Below are 12,500 nucleotides of genomic sequence, written 5' to 3' on the forward strand. Positions count from 1 at the left end.
TCCTCCTAGCTCCTAAAGACTAAACTGACTACGATAAAAACATGCAGGACTAATGGTGAGAAAGTTAAATATTTATTCTAAAATCTATAATAAAGTCCTTCATTCATTACAGGAAGAGAGGAATAAAACAAATGTGTAACTCTAATGACGGCAGTTTAACACAAGTGATCCTCATTGTCCCTGCTGCTATTGTCCTGATCAATACCATCCACACCATGGCATGTTGTTGTTGTTGTTGTCAGCTCTGCATGTGATGAAAAGCCCCCCACGCATACTAAATGAGGATGTGGTGCAGGCAATGCAGCTCTGGGAAAGAAAGACAGCGCTGGTCCATTCTGCTGAAGCCCCTCCCCTCTTCCTGGCTCTGCCTCTCATTGGCTGAGAGTCTCTGGAGCGACAGGAACAAGGGACGGAGGCTCCAGCCACATTCACAGGCTGCCTGGGAACCTCCGGCTTCTGCCAAGACGCCGGCCGAGGGGAAGAGCGGAAGAAGAAGCGGAGCTGGGCGCTCTGGGACTCACGTTGGTGGTCTTCTTGTAGTAGTCGATGTTGTGGACGTCCCTGGCCAGCCCGAAGTCGGCGATCTTCATGAAGTTGCTCTCGGTGACCAGGACGTTCCTGGCCGCCAGGTCTCTGTGTATACACTGTGAGGGAGAGGAGGGTCACCGAGGGGAGCAGGACAAGAGCCTCACTGCATTCAGAACGCTGTTCACGTGTGTGTGTGTGTGTGTGTGTGTGTGTGAGAGAGACAGTACACTGTGTCCCATTCCAGCAGTGAGAGGGAGCGTGAGGCTGCATTGGGCCAACATGGCCGAACCCCCATTGTGAGAAGCCTCTTCTACACAGAGGGGCTTTGTGGTTGAATGAGACAATGCAGGGATTTGGGGTGGGGGGGGTTGTCAGAGACGTGTTTTTAGGAGACAACGTTCCCACAGTGTTGCATGCTGGCTCCCGACGCAAAAACGTACTGCCCACAGAGCATCACACGCTCAGTGTGCAGTACGTGAGGTTTGTCTAGGCAGCCAGCCGGGGACCGGGGTGGGAACAGGATGTGTGTGTCCGTCCTTACCTTCTGTGATGCTAGGTACTCCATGCCCCGTGCCACCTGATAAGTGCAGGAGACGAGATCTTTAAAGGTAAGCTGCTCGTCTGACACACGGGCGATGTCGTAGGAGTACTCCATGCCGGGGGGCCGGCGGGCCCGGAGGTACTCCCTCAGGTTCCCTTTGGAGGCGTACTCCACTATCACATAGAGGGGACCTGCAGCGGAGGAAAGACCCACATGACCTCCTGAGCACCAAGGAGTCCCGTCTTCAACCACGGGGCCCGAAGGATGGGTTAGGGCCCAAAGGATGGGTTAGGGCCCGAAGGATGGGTTAGGGCCCGAAGGATGGGTTAGGGCCCAAAGGATGGGTTAGGGCCCGAAGGATGGGTTAGGGCCCGAAGGATGGGTTAGGGCCAAAAGGATGGGTTAGGGCCCGAAGGATGGGTTAGGGCCCAAAGGATGGGTTAGGGCCCGAAGGATGGGTTAGGGCCCGAAGGATGGGTTAGGGCCAAAAGGATGGGTTAGGGCCCGAAGGATGGGTTAGGGCCCAAAGGATGGGTTAGGGCCCGAAGGATGGGTTAGGGCCAGAAAGGATGGGTTAGGGCCCGAAGGATGGGTTAGGGCCCGAAGGATGGGTTAGGGCCCGAAGGATGGCTTAGGGCCCGAAGGATGGGTTAGGGCCCGAAGCATGGGTTAGGGCCCAAAGCATGGGTTAGGGCCCAAAGCATGGGTTAGGGCCCGAAGGATGGGTTAGGGCCCAAAGGATGGGTTAGGGCCCGAAGGATGGGTTAGGGCCATCTGAAAGTGAAGGCCCTTGTTGAGCTGTCCTACTCACCGTATTGAGTGCAGGCCCCCAGGAGGTTGATGATGTTCTTATGTTTGCCAATCATCTTCATCATCTCCATCTCCGACACCAGGTCAGACAGGTCTTTCTCAGTGGCGTCATCTAAGAGCAGAAGGAGGAGGATGGGAGGTTGTCAGATGGAACCTCAGCAGAACAAACACAGCCTTTAACCTTTGACCCGCTGTCCGCCCCATGGCACAACACCTCGTCGAGGAGCTTCTGATTGGCTGACGGGCAGCGTGGGCTCCTCTCACACTACAGAGGCCTCCTTTCAGGGCTGAGCAGCAGCAATTAAAGACGCTTCATTATCTGCTGCTCCGGCTCCGTTTCCACGAGCCAGCACAGGTATGCCTGCATTCCTCTGGACCGTGACTGGGCCTGGAGGGGTCCTAGAGAGAATGATCGTGGTCGTGGTCCGATAGCCTGCTCTGGCCCTGACCCCGCCCCCCCCAGAAACCAGCCAGCGCCGCTCCCGCTGGCTTCATTAAGCAGAGCTGCCGTTGACTTGGCTCTTTGTGCGCGTGCTGACGGCGCTGCAGCTGCTGCTCTGGGGTCAGGTATGTGAGACCGTACCTACACAACCCGCCCCCCCCCCCCTCGCCGTCACTCAGCAACCACCAATAACCAATAATACCCGCCCGGGCTCCGCCTCGCCCCTCTGCTGAACCCTCAGTGGGCTTACCTTTCAGCATCTTGACCGCCACCGTCGCGGCCTCCTTGGGTCGGTCCTTGTCGATGCCCAGGCCCTCCGCCATGACCACCTGGCCGAAGCAGCCTTCACCGAGGGGCTTGCCCAGGGTCAGCCTGCAGCAGGTAGAAAGCAGGGGGGGGGGGGGGGACTGTTTAGCTGCTGAAACACAAGCTGAAACTCATCGACTGGCATCTCTTCACAGAGCAGAAACAGGTCGATGGAGCTGGAGGGGTCGTTGAACCGGTTCCAGGCCCTCCTGGTGGGGCTGCAGGAACATGTCGAGGATCAGCCGATGGAGCAGAGGCTGCTCACCTGCCATGGCATGTTCCAACACACTCTCTACAAGTCAGTCCACAGGCGGAGCTTAGCCCGCTCGGCTAGCCGGTGGGCCTGCCGACGAGAGCAGATGGAGGTCTCAGCAGGTTTTCATTGCCATGACCCGGGGGCTGGTGTGTTGGACTCTGGTCACATGGCGAGGACATGACACTCACTCGCTCCATGAGAACTCGCAGAGCACCGTGGTGCTTGTTCATTTGATTGGCAGGTGTAGCCCCGCCCCTAAAGCCCAGTGTCCCGGCTATGTAAACACTTGCACCGCATGCCGCAAAGCCTGGAGCCTGAGGCCCGGCGCCGCGCCGCAGTCACACAATCCCCCCTCTGTCCACACGCTGGCTCGCTCAATGGCCTCCATTCTGCCGTCCAGCCACAGAATCACTGTTATTTCTTCCTCCGCACAAACCGCCACGTTAGCATTCCTCCACGCTCGGCAATCCAACATGATCCCTCAGGCGCTGGCATGACCGCGAGGAGTAAAACCCCAACAGAGATCTCTTCAGATCACCTCGAAACGCTTTCCCCAGAATGCACCACAGCGTTTATTACAATGTTTTCTTTCGCTCATGAGTGATGGTAGAGTTTCAGGTCCAAGCATTTTACAACCATTTCAACAGAAAACAGGCCTTTGTGTTTATGATTTGGGATTTTCCCTTTTCCTTCTCCACCCAGAGGCCTGAAGTGGGTTTCGAGGACTGGGTCCGGGCCTCGGCTCGTTGCTCTGGTATGAAGCCGCGCCCAGACACGCTGATAAAAGCCGCCAGCGCTAACTGGTAATTAGCAGCATTCCTTCTCTGAGCATCAGGAGCATGTGTGCCACTGTGTGTGAGCGAGAGTGTAGAGACGAGGCCAAGTTCAGGTCCTTTTTACTGCAGCAGCCTGAATCAGAACCAGAACCAGAACCTTTTATGTTTTCACATACAAGGAATGTGCCACGGTGGGCGGAGCAACAACATCTGAACCACTAGTCAGGAGCCGCGGTGATCCGACCCGACCCGGATGCAGTCCCACGGGTCTCAAACAGCGGGTTCTGATAGTCCTTTGAGGTCCGATGACACACATCAAACTTCATGAGCACTGGATCCCACAGAACCCCAGAGGTCTCAGAGCGACCCTGGACACCGTGTGCACGAGGCCCTCACCGGTCTCGGGAAAACTCCCAGCGCGGATCCTCGGGAAGGTCGTACTCGGGGATCGGGTCGTCGTGCGCAGAACTCCGCCGGGTCGTGATGCGGACCAGCGGCGTGCTGGAGTTCATGGAGGAGCTGGAGTCTGCCGACACCTACAGGAGGGGAGAGATTGGCTGATCACCGGAGTCTGGGTTCATAGGTCAGATAAAGCTCCAAGGCATCACTAGAGGAGTCTGGTTCATAGATAAAGCTCCAAGGCATCACTAGAGGAGTCTGGTTCATAGATAAAGCTCCAAGGCATCACTAGAGGAGTCTGGTTCATAGATAAAGCTCCAAGGCATCACTAGAGGAGTCTGGTTCATAGATAAAGCTCCAAGGCATCACTAGAGGAGTCTGGTTCATAGATAAAGCTCCAAGGCATCACTAGAGGAGTCTGGTTCATAGATAAAGCTCCAAGGCATCACTAGAGGAGTCTGGGTCTGTTAGCTTCGGTTCACATGAATACGTTTCCTCATGAACGCTTTAACACGGCGGTGGAATCTCTCTCTAGGTTCAAGGATGGATGAGAAGCGGCGCCGCCCGTGTGGTGTGGCTCCTCCCTCCTCGGGCTCCACGCCGGCCTTACCTTGACTCAGGAACCAGGGCTCTCGGCAGAATGAAAGCCGACCTGTCGGTCTCCCCTGGGGGGGAAGCATGGCTCACACACAACACACAGCTCTGGTTGACCAGACATGCAGCAGGAGGATTGTTTACAACCCACCAGCTCATCTCCGGCTGACAGGAAGTCTTCATGTGTCACGGACGATGCAACCATGAACTCCTTCCTGTCAACCACTTGTATTTCTGCTGTTCTCCTCTAGGGGTGTTAAATGCCTTTAGAACTCTTTATCTACTTTCTGTTACCTGGCGCCGCAGAGGGATCTGCTTGCTCAGCTTGTGGACCGCCGGCTGGCCCCCGAAGTCGGGTTTCTTTGCCGTGTTCCTCATGCGGCAGATCACCACGATGCCCACCATGCAGGCGATGAGGAACACGCCGGCGCAGTAGATGGCGATCTCCACGTAGTCTGGAGAGAAAGGCCCCGGAGACTTGTCCAGAGCTGAGGGGAGCCAGGGGTCAGGGAGACGGTCACTGACACGCAAATTGTTTGTCAGTATGTGTATTGTTTGTCAGTACGTGTATTGTGTGTCAGTATGTGTATTGTTTGTCAGTACGCGTATTTTTTGTCAGTACGTGTATTGTTTGTCAGTATGTGTATTGTTTGTTAGTACGTGTATTGTTTGTCAGTATGTGTATTGTTTGTCAGTACGTGTATTGTTTGTCAGTACGCGTATTGTTTGTCAGTACGTGTATTGTTTGTCAGTACGCGTATTGTTTGTCAGTACGCGTATTGTTTGTCAGTATGTGTATTGTTTGTCAGTACGCGTATTGTTTGTCAGTATGTGTATTGTTTGTCAGTACGTGTATTGTTTGTCAACGCGTATTGTTTGTCAGTACGTGTATTGTTTGTCAGTACGCGTATTGTTTGTCAGTACGCGTATTGTTTGTCAGTATGTGTATTGTTTGTCAGTACGCGTATTGTTTGTCAGTATGTGTATTGTTTGTCAGTACGTGTATTGTTTGTCAGTACGCGTATTGTTTGTCAGTACGTGTATTGTTTGTCAGTACGTGTATTGTTTGTCAGTATGTGTATTGTTTGTCAGTACGTGTATTGTTTGTCAGTATGTGTATTGTTTGTCAGTACATGTATTGTTTGTCAGTACGTGTATTGTTTGTCAGTACGTGTATTGTTTGTCAGTATGTGTATTGTTTGTCAGTACGTGTATTGTTTGTCAGTACGTGTATTGTTTGTCATTATGTGTATTGTTTGTCAGTACGCGTATTGTTTGTCAGTATGCGTATTGTTTGTCAGTACGTGTATTGTTTGTCAGTACGTGTATTGTGTCAGTACGCGTATTGTTTGTCAGTACGCGTATTGTTTGTCAGTATGTGTATTGTTTGTCAGTACGTGTATTGTTTGTCAGTACGTGTATTGTTTGTCAGTACATGTATTGTTTGTCAGTATGTGTATTGTTTGTCAGTATGTGTTTTGTTTGTCAGTACGCGTATTGTTTGTCAGTACGCGTATTGTTTGTCAGTATGTGTATTGTTTGTCAGTACGTGTATTGTTTGTCAGTATGTGTATTGTTTGTCAGTACGCGTATTGTTTGTCAGTACGCGTATTGTTTGTCAGTATGTGTATTGTTTGTCAGTATGTGTATTGTTTGTCAGTACGTGTATTGTTTGTCAGTATGTGTATTGTTTGTCAGTATGTGTATTGTTTGTCAGTACGCGTATTGTTTGTCAGTATGTGTATTGATTGTCAGTACGCGTATTGTTTGTCAGTACGCATATTGTTTGTTTGTCAGTACGTGTATTGTTTGTCAGTACGCGTAGTTTGTCAGTATGTGTATTGTTTGTCAGTACGCGTATTGTTTGTCAGTACGTGTATTGTGTCAGTACGCGTATTGTTTGTCAGTATGTGTATTGTTTGTCAGTACGTGTATTGTTTGTCAGTACATGTATTGTTTGTCAGTACGTGTATTGTTTGTCAGTACGTGTATTGTTTGTCAATACGTGTTTTGTTTGTCAGTACGCGTATTGTTTGTCAGTACGTGTATTGTTTGTCAGTACGTGTATTGTTTCTCAATCGTGTATTGTTTGTCAATACGTGTTTTGTTTGTCAGTACGCGTATTGTTTGTCAGTACGTGTATTGTTTGTCAGTACGTGTATTGTTTCTCAGTACGTGTATTGTTTGTCAGTATGTGTATTGTTTGTCAGTACGTGTATTGTTTGTTAGTACGTGTATTGTTTGTCAGTATGTGTATTGTTTGTCAGTATGTGTATTGTTTGTCAGTACGCGTATTGTTTGTCAGTATGTGTATTGTTTGTCAGTACGTGTATTGTTTGTCAGTACGCGTATTGTTTGTCAGTACGCGTATTGTTTGTCAGTATGTGTATTGTTTGTCAGTACGTGTATTGTTTTTCAGTATGTGTATTGTTTGTCAGTACGTGTATTGTTTGTCAGTATGTGTATTGTTTGTCAGTATGTGTATTGTTTGTCAGTATGTGTATTGTTTGTCAGTACGTGTATTGTTTGTTAGTACGTGTATTGTTTGTCAGTATGTGTATTGTTTGTCAGTACGTGTATTGTTTGTCAGTACGCGTATTGTTTGTCAGTATGTGTATTGTTTGTCAATCGTGTATTGTTTGTCAATGCATATTGTTTGTCATATTGTTTGTCAGTATGTGTATTGTTTGTCATATTGTTTGTCAGCACGTGTATTGTTTGTCAGTATGTGTATTGTTTGTCAGTATGTGTATTGTTTGTCAGTACGTGTATTGTTTGTCAGTACGTGTATTGTTTGTCAGTACGTGTATTGTTTGTCAGTATGTGTATTGTTTGTCAGTACGTGTATTGTTTGTCAATCGCGTATTGTTTGTCAATATGTGTATTGTTTGTCAGTAATTGTTTGTCAGTACGTATTGTTTGTCAATCGTGTATTGTTTGTCAGTATGTGTATTGTTTGTCAGTATGTGTATTGTTTGTCAATCGTGTATTGTTTGTCAGTATGTGTATTGTTTGTCAATCGTGTATTGTTTGTCAGTATGTGTATTGTTTGTCAGTGTATTGTTTGTCAGCACGCGTATTGTTTGTCAGTATGTGTATTGTTTGTCAATCGTGTATTGTTTGTCAGAACGTGTATTGTTTGTCAGTATGTGTATTGTTTGTCAATCGTGTATTGTTTGTCAGTACGCGTATTGTTTGTCAGTATGTGTATTGTTTGTCAGTACGTGTATTGTTTGTCAGTACGCGTATTGTTTGTCAGTACGTGTATTGTTTGTCAGTATGTGTATTGTTTGTCAGTACGTGTATTGTTTGTCAGTACGTGTATTGTTTGTCAGTATGTGTATTGTTTGTCAGTACGTGTATTGTTTGTCAGTACGTGTATTGTTTGTCAGTATGTGTATTGTTTGTCAGTACGCGTATTGTTTGTCAGTATGTGTATTGTTTGTCAGTACGCGTATTGTTTGTCAGTATGTGTATTGTTTGTCAGTACGTGTATTGTTTGTCAGTACGTGTATTGTTTGTCAGTATGTGTATTGTTTGTCAGTACGTGTATTGTTTGTCAGTATGTGTATTGTTTGTCAGTACGCGTATTGTTTGTCAGTATGTGTATTGTTTGTCAGTAGAGGACACTCAGAGGACACACAGAGGACACTCAGAGGACACAAAGGACACACAGAGGACACTCAGAGGACACAAAGGACACAGAGAGGACACACAGAGGACACATAGAGGACACTCAGAGGACACACAGAGGACACATAGAGGACACTCAGAGGACACATAGAGGACACATAGAGGACACTCAGAGGACACACAGAGGACACATGGGACAGACATGCAGACGGTTGGTCCTGATCATTGAGGACATTTTGAAGCTTCAGATCTTTATTCCAAACAGAAATAAAGATCTGAAGAGAACCGATTATCAGGAGGAGGAGGAGGAGGAGGAGGAGAAGAGGAGGAGAGGAGGACTAGGGGAGAAGAGGAGGACTAGAGGGGAAGAGGAGGACTAGAGGGGAAGTAGAGGCCAGTAGAGACCAGTAGAGCCCAGTAGAGGACAGTAGAGCTCAGTAGAGCTCAGTAGAGGACAGTAGAGCTCAGTAGAGTTCAGTAGAGGACAGTAGAGCTCAGTAGAGGACAGTAGAGCTCAGTAGAGCTCAGTAGAGTTCAGTAGAGGACAGTAGAGCCCAGTAGAGCCCAGTAGAGCCCAGTAGAGCCCAGTAGAGCCCAGTAGAGCCCAGTAGAGCCCAGTAGAGCCCAGTAGAGCCCAGTAGAGGACAGTAGAGCCCAGTAGAGCCCAGTAGAGACCAGTAGAACCCAGTAGAGAACAGTAGAGACCAGTAGAGAACAGTAGAGCCCAGTATAGGACAGTAGAGCCCAGTAGAGCCCAGTAGAGCCCAGTGGAGCCCAGTAGAGCCCAGTAGAGCCCAGTAGAGTGTACCTGGCAGCACCGTCAGCCACGCAGTGTGAAAGGAGATCCCGATAGAGTTACCGGCCAAGCAGGTGAACTCTCCAGAGTCCTCCAACGTGACGTTGGGCAACAACAGAGCTTCTATCTCCTTATCGGTGGTGTTAACACCTGCAGTCTGAGGAGGAGGAGGAGGAACGAGGGATGAAGAGGAGAGCAAAGGGAGGGGTGGGAAGTAGAAGAGAGGAGGACAGGTCAAAGAGGGGGGGGGGAGAGAGAGACAATGAGACCCAAAACACCAAGAGAGAAATAAGAGGAGCTGGATGGCGTCTGTCCTTCAGGTCCATCTAGAGGAGGTGGAGGAGGAGGAGGAGGAGGTGGAGGAGGAGGAGGAGGAGGTGGATGTGGATGAGGAGGAGGTTTCATAAACACAGATAGAGCCCAGTACGCCACCACAACATGAGAACCAACACAGATGAAGAATAAAAAGCAAAAAGATTCCCGTCACCAACAGAACCGGACCCGGCAGGACCTACCAGGACCTACCAGGACCCGGCAGCACCAGACCCAAGAGGCCGGTCCGGTGCTGCCTGGGCTCAGCAGCTGGAACACAAGGGGCGTTAGGGGGGAGAAGGCCGTGAGCCCAGGACCACCAAGAGACCACCAGCAGGACCAGGACCAGCAGGTCCGGGACGAAGCCCAGGAAACCACAGCGGCAGACAGAGGGGGGGGGGTCTCGGGGGTTACCTGGGACGACGGCAGACAGAGGGGGGGGGGGGGGGGGTCTCGGGGGTTACCTGGGACGACGGCCAGCCAGCCCGACTGCGTGGCCTCGCCTATGTAATTGGAGACTTTACAGATATACTCCCCGGCATCGCTCTGCGTCACGTTGGGGAGGGAGAGCACCTCCACGTCAGAGCTGTTAATGCCTGAGCGCTGCACACACACGCACACACACACACACACACACGCACACGCACACGCGCACACACACACACACGCACACACACACACACACACTTAGGACAGCAGACACATGGAATCCACCCGGCTAATCTAGCAGGCAGCACGGAGGACACCTATCAGGGACGACCGGGTCTGTCGCACCTACAACCGCAAAGCGGGCGAAGAAGAGGAGGCCTCTGACGAAGACGAGCGCGTACCTTCAGCACCCGGACGTACGGGTGTCCGTCCGGCCCGTAGCGGCTGCCGTTCTGCGTGATGTGCTTCAGCCACTGGATGTGCGGCTGGGCGTCGCTGTACACCTTACACACGAAGCGGGCGTCCTCGCCCACGTGCACCGTCACGTTGGCCGGGAGGCCGGCCTGCAGGATGGGCCGGTGGGGGGAGCGCTCTGGTGGAGGGAAACGGTATTACATGAGGGCAGCGCTCTGGTGGAGGGAAACGGTATTACATGAGGGCAGCGCTCTGGTGGAGGGAAACGGTATTACATGAGGGGAGGGGCCGGGGCCACTGACCCCGCCACAGCGCCCCATCGCCCGCTATCAGCATTCTCTAAAGCAGACATGTGGCCCGCGGATCCACACAGAGCGAGACCTGCTGAACAATGCCCCCTTTCAAAGACCCCCCCCCCCCGGCCTAACTACCCCCCCACTGACAGCAACCACCGCTACGCCACATACACACACAATGACATCACTAAGCCTGGCTGCTGCATGGCCTCCAAAACAAAGCCTCAAGGTGCAGTGAGTGTGTGTGTGTGAGTGTGTGGGGGGGGGGGGGGGGGCTGGTTTAGAAGGAGTTCAGATCAACAGTTTAAACAACGAGGCTTCTTCCATCTTTGTGGAGAGGGCTCCCCTCCCCCACCTCCTCCTTAAGCCTGCACATTCCTAGGGTTCGCCTTGTTATTGTACCCCCCCCCCCCCCTCCTCCTCCTCCTCCTTGCCCTCTCCATCTTTCCCATAACAAAGAGAGATGGACAGATCTTGGTCAAGCCGACCAATCAGATTACTGTTAGGCAGGACATGGACAGCCCAAAAGAGTAATGCAGGAAGAAGTGTGTGGACCCTCTTCATCCTCACTGTGACATTAAATATGTGTGTGGACCCTCTTCATCCTCACTGTGACATTAGAGATGTGTGGCAATAATATATAATATAATACAATTAAATGAATTGAAAACTACATCAACAACATTTGCAGCCCCCCCCCCCCTGAGGGGTACTGACCCACGACATCCAGGGTGTAGGTGTGGTTGATGGCTCCGAACTCGTTCTCCACCAGGCAGGTGTAGTTGCCCTTGTCCGACGGCACCACGCTCTCCATGATGAGGGTCCAGTGCTGGCTGCGCACCTGAGGATGAGAGCAGGTTCTGATCTCTGGGACCGACAGACAGAAGCAGCCGAGCGATGAGAGGATGAACGGATGAGCCACGAGGCTGAAGGCGGAGGACTCCGCCAGGTAAACTCCACCCAAGCAGTTTCAAGCACAGTTCTAAAAATCCAACACGGTGTCGGTGTGAGGCATCCAGAGGTCAGAGCTCCCGATAGAGGTCATCTGAATGCTGAGGAGAGACTGTGGCCCCCCCCGGGGGGGCCGGGGCCTCTGGGCGGCTCGGGAGCTTCTGTCCAACACGAAAGGAAGGAGCTGACAGCCGACGACACCGCCTCCACCGCCTCCACCGCCTCACGCCATAATGAGGGCAACAAAGGGCCCCAAAGGGCCCCAAAGGGCCAACCTGCTCCTACGCCTTCCTGGCCGGGAGCCGCGCTTCCTCGCGAGGCGTCATCGGTGCCCAGGAGCTCCAGGGAGCCTCACCAGTGCCGGAGTGTGTTGTGGCCCTCGGGGGCCCAGAGGCAGGACGTGGTAGAGGAGGAATCCAAAGAGACTCCGTCACCGGGAAGAAGGCTTCACATGGAGACTCGAGCGGTGCGGCCCCGTGACCTCCGTCAGGTGTTGGAACGGTGCGACTCCGTGACCTCCGTCAGGTGTTGGAACGGTGCGGCCCGTGACCTCCGTCAGGTGTTGGAACGGTGCGACTCCGTGACCTCCGTCAGGTGTTGGAGCGGTGCGACTCCGTGACCTCCGTCAGGTGTTGGAGCGGTGTGACTCCGTGACCTCCGTCAGGTGTTGGAGCGGTGCGACTCCGTGACCTCCGTCAGGTGTTGGAGCGGTGCGGCCCCGTGACCTCCGTCAGGTGTTGGAACGGTGCAACTCCGTGACCTCCGTCAGGTGTTGGAGCGGTGCGACTCCGTGACCTCCGTCAGGTGTTGGAGCGGTGCGACTCCGTGACCTCCGTCAGGTGTTGGAGCGGTGCGGCCCCGTGACCTCCGTCAGGTGTTGGAACGGTGCAACTCCGTGACCTCCGTCAGGTGTTGGAGCGGTGCGACTCCGTGACCTCCGTCAGGTGTTGGAGCGGTGCGGCCCCGTGACCTCCGTCAGGTGTTGGAACGGTGCAACTCCGTGACCTCCGTCAGGTG

At 52.0% G+C, this 12,500-nt stretch overlaps 1 protein-coding gene across 2 annotated transcripts in view; it reads right to left on the reverse strand.

The window, feature by feature from the left end:
• fgfr2 (fibroblast growth factor receptor 2) overlaps positions 1-12,500 on the reverse strand; it is a 30,931-nt gene that overhangs the window by 6,492 nt on the left and 11,939 nt on the right. Inside the window, exons 6-14 of one of the 2 annotated variants that reach the window (XM_056436318.1) lie at positions 11,250-11,373; positions 10,224-10,414; positions 9,094-9,238; positions 4,947-5,140; positions 4,056-4,195; positions 2,572-2,693; positions 1,881-1,991; positions 1,070-1,260; positions 522-644 (exon numbers count right to left, since the gene is read on the reverse strand). In XM_056436318.1, the coding sequence (XP_056292293.1) occupies positions 522-644; positions 1,070-1,260; positions 1,881-1,991; positions 2,572-2,693; positions 4,056-4,195; positions 4,947-5,140; positions 9,094-9,238; positions 10,224-10,414; positions 11,250-11,373 (1,341 nt within the window). Of the gene's footprint in view, positions 1-521; positions 645-1,069; positions 1,261-1,880; positions 1,992-2,571; positions 2,694-4,055; positions 4,196-4,946; positions 5,141-9,093; positions 9,239-9,857; positions 9,997-10,223; positions 10,415-11,249; positions 11,374-12,500 lie in introns of both variants that reach the window. The other variant, XM_056436319.1, reaches the window with a different exon arrangement.

This window comes from Pseudoliparis swirei, chromosome 17 (assembly GCF_029220125.1).
Source record: "Pseudoliparis swirei isolate HS2019 ecotype Mariana Trench chromosome 17, NWPU_hadal_v1, whole genome shotgun sequence".
NCBI classification, from domain to species: domain Eukaryota; kingdom Metazoa; phylum Chordata; class Actinopteri; order Perciformes; family Liparidae; genus Pseudoliparis; species Pseudoliparis swirei.